Raw genomic sequence first — 8,775 nt, forward strand, 5'->3', positions numbered from 1 at the left:
CTGTTGAATTGAACTTAGTGTGTGTTCTGAGTGGTGGGGATGGTCCAGTCACATGTCACACTTCCTGACTGTGTGTGTGTGTGTGTGTGTGTGTGTGTGTGTGTGTGTGTGTGTGTGTGTGTGTGTGTGTGTGTGTGTGTGTGTGTTTGTAGGTCAACAGAACCAGCCTCAGAGCTTGATGACAGACTACAGTAAGGCCTGGGAGGACTACTACAAGAAACAGAGTAGGACACCTGCCTGTCTGTGTTTCTGTCTGTCGCCTAACAAAACGCAGCAAATGATAGAGAAAGTAAATCACAGCAGAGAGAAGGTGGTTGATCTTCATCAAACCGCCGAGGGTGTAGGTTTGATTCTAGAGGAACACAATGAAGATGGAGGTTCTTCAGCCCAAACAATTGCATTTGTATCATTCACATCAACCAAGGAAATGACACATTAAAATAGATTTTTATAAAGGTTAGCATTATAACAAAAAACAGAAATGCTATGTAAGTTGCTGCATTATTTATGCTCTAACCCTTCTGAAAACTGTTTCATTTCATCGACGGATTTCTGGCGCTTACTGAAAAATAATGTATTTTTGTATTTTACTACACAGAGCTTTGCTCTTGACTGCCTTATCTTTGAAAAAGCTTCAGTTCTAGTTCATTTTAGAAGAAGATTCAACATTATTAAATCTGTGTTTTTAAATCTGAAAAACATGAATGGGGGGTGTAAGGACTGGTCTCAGGCTCCATACAGACCCAGCTAGCTCCACCAAGAAGACAGGTATGCATGTTTCCTGAGAGAGGAAACCCAGCACAAAAAAAAAATCAAATTACATCCCGCTCATCAAACTTATCGCCGTGAGCTAACAGTAGTGAAGAACGGAGACTCAGATGATGTATCAGATGCTGATCGGCTCCCCTTTTCCACCAATGCAGTTCGAGGGCCGGTTCAGAGCCGTTGCGTAGTCTCAAACCAGTTCTTTGTGTTTCAGCTGCCAAAGATCCGGCTGTCGGCCAGGTAAACTGGTTCGAGAGCAACCCCGGTACTTTGCTGGTGTAGAACCAAGAACCACTTACTCAGTGTTTCCCCTACCGTTGCCTTGGGGAAGGGCCACCACCAGAGAGACGTATACCCTGACGAAGTGACGTGGCCCTCTGGCCCGTGGAAATGCAAACCGGCTCTTTGAAGGTTCACAAGTTGAACCAACTCTGAACCGGCTCAAGCAACAGCCAGGAACTAGCACCGTGATCCGAGTCATTTGGAGTCAGACCTCAGGTTTAGGTAACAACTAAACTGGACTGGGACGTCTGAGCCGTTGGTTCTCAGTGATACTGTCGGCTGCTGTTTGTTTCATGTTGGGATCAGAGGAGTAATTAAAGCATCTATAATCTACGCGAATCAGCCCCAACATTAAAACCCGTTGAATAAAACCGGTGAATGTTTCTATATAGAACCACTGTGTGAAACAACAACGTGAAAATCTGAGCCTGCAGCTCCGCTCGGCTTCACGGAGCTTCACAGTTAGTCTCAGCTCAGCGTTCATCCGTTTACTGCTCCGGTTCGCTCTCACCGCTCTCATACAGCGGGCAGATGCTTTCAAAGAAACAGCCGTAAGAAGCCACCGTCCGCTACCTGCTCGACAGCAACCGACAGACAGACTCGGTCAGAGACCAGCTGGTGAACACGGTGGAGCATTTAGCAGCTAAAGAGCCAGATGTTTCCCTCAGGAGCTGGTGGAGACCAAAACAGAGCTATAAGAGAGGGAGTTCATCAGACGATACAGACACCAGATCCAGATGAAGGATCATGTTGCTCTGTAACACCTGGGTCTGGAAATGAGTAACTGCTTGTTGACAAGTTCAACATGTCAACTGAAAGTGTAGGTGCAATAAGTAAGTAACTAACACCATTCGTGTTTTTCTGTTTGCAGGTCAGTCGTCTCAGCAGAGTTCGGTGCCAGACTACACTGCAGCGTTAGCAGAATACTACAGACAGCAGCCCTACCTGTGGAACCCCGCCCAGATACAGGTAAGACACAGGAAACCGATCAGGTACCTGCCATCTTACCTGTAGCTCACCTGCAGGAACCTGTTCCTGGTTTTTGCTGGTTCCTTTAAAAGTCTCTGAAACAAGACTTTCTGCTGGACCAGGAACCGTCTGGGTGGAGTATAGAGTAACAATCATCATGGCTCAGCGTATCTGAACGGTTTGAAAAGTCTCACAAAGCATTTAATTGAGTTTCCTCAAAAAAGGCCTTAGACGGTTTAAATTTCATGTACAAAGTCTTAAATATTCTGTCTTGCCTGCTGTAAACAGTAACATCAGTCATACTGTTTTTTTTGGGACTGTCAGGAGACGTCCCCTACCTCTAAACTAAAAGTCCCGTTAATCGGAGGAGGAGAGAGTCCTCGTCACTGAAGCCTTTTCTCTGGTAGAAGTGGAACATGAAATACAACCACACGTAAACCCACGTCAGTGTATCTTGTGTCTCTCTCCCTCCCGTCAGACTGTTGAAGGTCAGAACCATTTCCTCTGACACTCGGTATCTTTCAGGCTTCGGTCTTTCTGAGCTCGTCGTCTTTATCAGCCGTGATTCTTGTTGCTGTTTGACAGACTCTCTCCCCGCTTCACTTCTGCAGTGAAGACGTCGGAGACTCAGAAGCTGAAACAGAAACTCCTGCAGGTTAAACTGGAATAACCAAACGACTTTTAGTGCCGACTGACTCCGACCGACTCCTGATAAACAGAGTGCAAACACTCGCTAGTCTCGTCTAGTCCTGGATTAAAAGTCGACCCCCACTTTTTCAAACCTCATTTCAAACATATCATCTTACTCAGCCCGATATGGCAAATGTGAATGAATCACTACTAAGTGAATAATTGTAGCCTCATTGTCCCTACAGGTTTTCTGTCATTCTTTGTTCATGAAATGGGCATTAAATTAGTTTCTGTGTGGTATTAAAAAGTCTTAAATTTCATTTGGTGAATCCTGCAGAAACCCTGTGGACGGCTCAGACACAAAGCTCTTGTTTCCACTCTCTGGCTGACGATGTCATTTCCTGTCTCTTTAGGATCACTAGAGGCTCCTCCCTCGCCGGTGAAGGCCTCGGATGGTCGTCATTGGCAACCAAATCAAGGTTTCCTAGCAACGCTCCGCCGCTTCCTCCTTCCTTTTGTAGAGAAAAACTAAGGATTAACTGAAAAATCACGAACTCTTTTCTTTCTGTTTTTTAACCTTACAAAGTTGATATTTTGTCGGGCAGATTTTTTTGGAATAGCCTCTGGTCTCTCCACAGTGTAGACCTGGTTTTTCTTTTTGTTTTATTTTTTATCAAACTTGAACTTAAAAATGTATCAGTGTGGCTTTGAACAAAAAAAATCCAGTATAATCTATATTTTGTCTAGTTTTATTTTCCAATAAGAAAACGGTATAAGGCTTAGCAGTCTTGAGTAAGAAAATCAGATATTATTATTATTTTGTTTATGATAATGTTTTAAAGCATGCGTCAGATTGTGTGTGTGTTGACTCTCAGTTATTTTTTTTTTTATTTTTTTTTTTTTTTTTATTTTGGCATAGAAATATTTTAATAGCATCAGATGGAAATGTAATGTTTTACCGTCAGAGACAAAACTGTTTTTTGTACTAAATCTGTGCTCGCTGGGTCTGTTTGTTCTTGATCTAATTTTACCTGTTTAGTCGCCATCTTGGAGGTGCAATGACGCGTTTGTTTTCTTTTTGGTTTGATGATAGTTCTTATTCCTGTATCTCTATAGTGATTCTTTAGTTTTTATGATGTAACGATGAATAAATGACGATTTATATTGCGTTGTCTAAAGCCAGATCTCTCTGTGGTCAAACACTTTGTGTCCTCCACAGGATTTAACCTCCAGCCGACACCACGTTTCCCCGCCTCAACTTTCATTACAAAAAGCGGGAAAAATACTATTTTCTTACAGAGTGAAACTTTATTATTATTGTTGTTGTAACTTAGTTATGCATTTCTACTTTCCTGATTTGTTTGTAGCAGAAGTGTTAGGAGCTGAACAATGAAGTTATCGATTCTATTAGCAATGTATTAGCTCAACGAGCGCGTCAGCTAAATGCGCAAGTTAGCTGAACAATATTTGGTAGCAAAAAGGTGTGTGTTACCTCAACTGTGTGTTAGCTGGATGAATGTGGTGGTTGAAGTGTTTATGTTAGCTGTGTGGTGTGTTTGTGTGTTAGCTAAATGTTAGCAAAATAAATGTGGTGGCTAAATTGTTAGTTAGCTGAATGCACAAGTTAACTGAAAGATGTCTCTTAGTGAAAAGATATCTGAACAGTATGTGTTAGCTAAGCAGTGTGAGTATTGAAAGTTGACTCAACAGTTGCTATTTTCTACTGAACACGCGTGTTACAAATTGTTGGTGGCTGAACTGTTATTGTGTGTCCGGCGTGTATGTTAGCTGGATGTGTAGCTATAAGCTAAACGTACGCTAGCTTAAATTTGTTGTATGCCGCGCTCGCAACATATCGCATAGACAGTAAGTAGCTGAGTGAGAACTTTTATATCAGCCTCCTAGTTGCAATTAACAGAACTACTAGCAAACCAGTGTATAACAACTATTTTCATTAATCGATTAATCTGCTGATCAGGAAACTGAAAACGGCCCGTTTTACTTTCCCGCAGCCCAAGATAATTTCTTAAAATGTCTTGTTTTGTCTGGCCAACAGTCCAAAACCCCAAGATATTCAGTTTACTATCATGTACAACAAAGAATAAGATCAAATACTCGCATCTGTGAAGCTGGAACCAGCAAATATTTGGCATTTTTTCTCACAACGTCAAAAAGATTGATCGATTATCAAAATAGTTTTCTGTCAATCATCGCAGCTCTACATTCTGCTAATTAAAGAAGATACCTAATTTAACTTGCTAACGAACTACCAAAACAATGTAAAACGATTAAAAATAGGTAATTTAGGCTTCACGTTCCATTTATCTGGTATAACTACGTGGCTAGCAAGAAGGGGGTAACACCTGAGTGATGTGTCAATGTTCCCAGATTCTCCCCGATTCAGCCGACATGGTGTGAATGCACGTTGGCCGTTCTGCAAAAAAAAAAAAAAAATTATTCATCATAACAGATAATTCCGGCAAACCAGCGACAACATGGTTCAGAGAGTCTTTGCTGGTATTAAAAGCTAAATATTGACATTAATAAAATCTCTTCAGTTAATTAAAAACAAGCTGCCAACTGCCAAAACAACGTAATGATTATTAAAAATAGGAAGTTTAAGCTTAATATCCATTGAGCTAGTATAATTACATGGCTAGCAAACGGGTGTAACATTTTTGAATAATTTGTCGTCGTTCCCAAATTCTCCCCGGTTCTGCCGACGCGGTGTGAATGTTCGTTAGCTAAACAAAGTGCGCTGGCAGTGTGAACAGGTTAGTTAAACTATGTACGTTAGCGAAACTCTTGTGTGTGTGTGTTGTAGCTTTATGGCGCTGAATGTTCGTTAGCTAGCCGGTGTGTTGCGTGAACATGTGTATAATATTAGCTCAACTTGTGTGCCAAGTGTGTTGTGTGTGTGTGTGTGTGTGTGTGTTAGCTGTGCCTTGTTTCCGTTAATGCTGGATTATGCTTCTCAAACATGCACGTGTCATTTCAGAAACTTTTTTTTATAGAGCTGCAATGATTTGTCAATCAACAGAAAAATAAGCAGCGACTATTTTGATAATCGATTTATCACTTTGAGTATTTTTGTAAGAAAATGTTTCAGCTTCTTGGGCTTTGGGGAATTGGGATGGAAATTTTTCACAATTTTTTTTGAAATATCATTGATCAATCGGCAAATCGATTAATCGAGAAAATAATCGACAGTTGCAGTTCTACCATTTTAACGTTGTAAGACATAAAATAAATTTTTGGTTTTCCTTTTTGAACCCACCACCCAACCGGATTTTGGATCTGCTAAGTAGCTTTTATTTTAACGCACGTTTATATTTGGAAGATTTGCCAGTCGGCCTCTCTTCACAAATTCACAGAGATGTTTATGTGTGTCTTTGTAGAAGTATTATTCCAGCCTCAACTGTGTTTAGTCCGTAGTATAGTATAGTAGTAGTATGTTTGTGAGTAGCTTGTGTTATCTGTCTGGTGTGTAGGTGTTGGCTGAACAGTGTGTGCGTTAGCTATTCGTTGTGTGTACGTTAAGGCTGGATTATGCTTCTCGAACGTGCACAGTTGTCGTTTCAGAGAAGTTTGTGTGGCTTTTTATTCTTGTACAAATGTAAAAGTATTTTTTGCTTTTCCATTTTGGATTCACCAATTCGCTTGATTAACTCACGATGGTATTTGAAGACTTGCGAGTCGACCCACAGTTACCTAGAACACCCTTTGTTTTATAAATTCAGAGACATTTATCTATATATATATACACGTATGTATGTATGTATATGTATTTGTGAAGTGTTATTCCAGCCTTAACTGTATAGTGTGTGCGTTAGCAGTGTCTTTTTGTCAGCTGAACAGTGTTTTGTGTTGGTCGTATGTTGTGTCTGCGTGTGCTAAGGCTGGATTACGCTTCGCAAACGTGCGCGTTGTTGTTTCGGATACGTTTTCGAGCGGCTGTTTCATATTTATGTGGAGGTAAAAGTATTTTTGCTTTTCTTTTTTCGGACCCACTTCTCAACAGGATTTTGCATCTAGCAATTAGCTTGATTAGCGCTCGTCGTCGAGCGGTGGAAGTGAGAGCGCGTCTGTATAAATTCACAGAGACGTATCTTCGCGGGTGTGATTCCAGCCTTGGCTGTACACTTGTTAGCGTTGTGTGTTAACCGTCTGGTGTGCACGTCCGTGCGTTGGCTGAATGTTGTGTGTTTGTTAGCTGAACGTGTGTCGGACCACAGAGAGGTTTGTCTGGCGTCGAGGGAGATCTGGCTGTTGTTGAGTTGAATATTGAATCAGTGGTTCCGCTTCTTGTATGTGTGACGATGATGACGATGACGATAATAATAATAATGACGACGATAATAATGAGTTCTCCTGTACAGGGGTCTATTTAAATCTGTTAATCCAGTTATGAATATTCAGTTTGTTGATAAGATAATATGGTTTGTGTAAATTTCCACTCTCTGGCGGGTGCTCTCCAGTAAAAAAAATGTACTTTGTTATCCTGTTTAAAAATGATATTGTTTAATTCACATGTTGTGTCTAACCGATTTGCAAAGAGAAGCTGAGTATGTTATATTCTCAAGACTGCTAGGCTAACTGTCTCTATCTCTTCTCCTTGTCTGTCTGTCTGTCTCTGTCTGGACGCTGCCACGTTAAAAAGTTGGCAGGATTTGATGTTTTTCAACACGTCTGCAATCGGACCATGTGATTACGAAAGCGTCACGAGTGCTGAGTGTTATCGTCGCAGGCGTGTTGAACGGTCCCCCTGCAGCTTGTTAGCGTGGCGGCTCCGAGGCGAGGAGAGCTGTAGTGAAGGGGGTAAGTCCCCAAAAGATTATTAAAAAAGAAAACACCGGAGCGGACGGTGGACTGGTGTCCAGTTGCAGTTCCAGGCTTGGTGCGGACTAAACCAGCAACCAACTGCTCAGTGGGGTCACACCAAGCCTCCCAACGTCCCCAGAACCGGGACTGGACACAACATCACCCGTCCGCTCCAGTTTAGATCTTCCTAGTCCCAACCCCTCGTCCTGAAGGGGTGACTGGGAGCTTTTTGGTTTCATGGTTTCTGTTGTTTTTCTAATGGACAGACGTCCTAACTGTAACCTGCAGATTTTTCTATTAGATTCTATTGACAGATAGTTGTGTATGAACCCGAGCCACGAGACTGTCGGTGGCCGAGGAAGAGGAAGATGGATGATGATGACGATGATGATTAACATGAGGGCTAATAAACAGGCTCAATCTTTCTGACTGACTGTGTTTTTATCTCCAGATACAGAATCTGTTTCTGTTCTAAAGTCTCTGACACACTAAGGATTTGTGAACGTTATCGTTATGGGGTACAAACGGACCAAAAGGTCGTAGAAAAGAACATGTCGACCTGGATAATTTGTTGATGTGCAACAGAATGACAACCAGATTACCATATGAACTGAACTGTAATAGTGGTCACGTGAGACCCCAATTCATCTTTGTCCAATGTCCTCTCAGAATCCGTAGCTTCAGATCCTTTTAAGGACGACGTGAAGCTCAAATCTCACGGGATCATGTTCATTGTTCAATTAGTTTAAGCTCGATAAGGTCGATAAGCTGAAGCCTGACTTCAGTAAGTCAGGCTTGAGTAAGTCACCGAACGCTGTTTGGGTTTCCCAACGATTTCATGGCTCTGAGCAGAAAATGGAGCGGGGTGGAGTCGCCCTTTGGTCGTCTGACCACGTCTTCAAGCAACAGAACAGTCCAGCGCATAAACCTCATTAAAATGTCGAATTGTTATTTTCAAACTTAAATTTTTTTTTTTTTTTTTAAGGTTAAAATTTTTTTAAATAACGTGTTAATTACTGAGCTTTCGAGGTTAGCATGCTAACTCGCTAGCCCCGGCCTGTCTCCTAATTCCCCTTTGTACCTGAAGAGGCAACAGTGAGTCACTGCAGCGTCCGGTCTGCCCACAGCCCGACATGAGAGGACGAAGAAGTGGTAGCTGCGAGTAGGTTACAAACCCGTGTTGCAGTCGTCGTCTCTGGGCGACATTCCTCCATCTTTCCTCGAGTTCAGCTCCTGATGCCGTGAAGAAGGCCGGTAAAAAAAACCAAAACTTCATGGATGTTTTTTGGAGGGGTCCATCGATGCGGT

General features: G+C 41.9%; 1 protein-coding gene across 7 annotated transcripts in view; it reads left to right on the plus strand.

Annotated features, from left to right (window-relative positions):
* Positions 1 to 7,893, plus strand: part of LOC120805079 (far upstream element-binding protein 3-like) — a 33,337-nt gene extending 25,444 nt beyond the window's left edge. For 5 of the 7 annotated variants that reach the window (XM_040154933.1, XM_040154936.1, XM_040154934.1 and 2 more), the window contains 3 exons: positions 153 to 224; positions 1,919 to 2,016; positions 3,060 to 7,893. In XM_040154933.1, the coding sequence (XP_040010867.1) occupies positions 153 to 224; positions 1,919 to 2,016; positions 3,060 to 3,068 (179 nt within the window). In that variant the 3' untranslated portion in view covers positions 3,069 to 7,893. The remainder of the gene's footprint in view (positions 1 to 152; positions 225 to 1,918; positions 2,017 to 3,059) is intronic. The other 2 variants (XM_040154939.1, XM_040154940.1) reach the window with 1 other exon arrangement.
* Positions 7,894 to 8,775: the final 882 nt, after the last annotated feature.

This window comes from Xiphias gladius, chromosome 19 (assembly GCF_016859285.1).
Source record: "Xiphias gladius isolate SHS-SW01 ecotype Sanya breed wild chromosome 19, ASM1685928v1, whole genome shotgun sequence".
NCBI classification, from domain to species: domain Eukaryota; kingdom Metazoa; phylum Chordata; class Actinopteri; order Istiophoriformes; family Xiphiidae; genus Xiphias; species Xiphias gladius.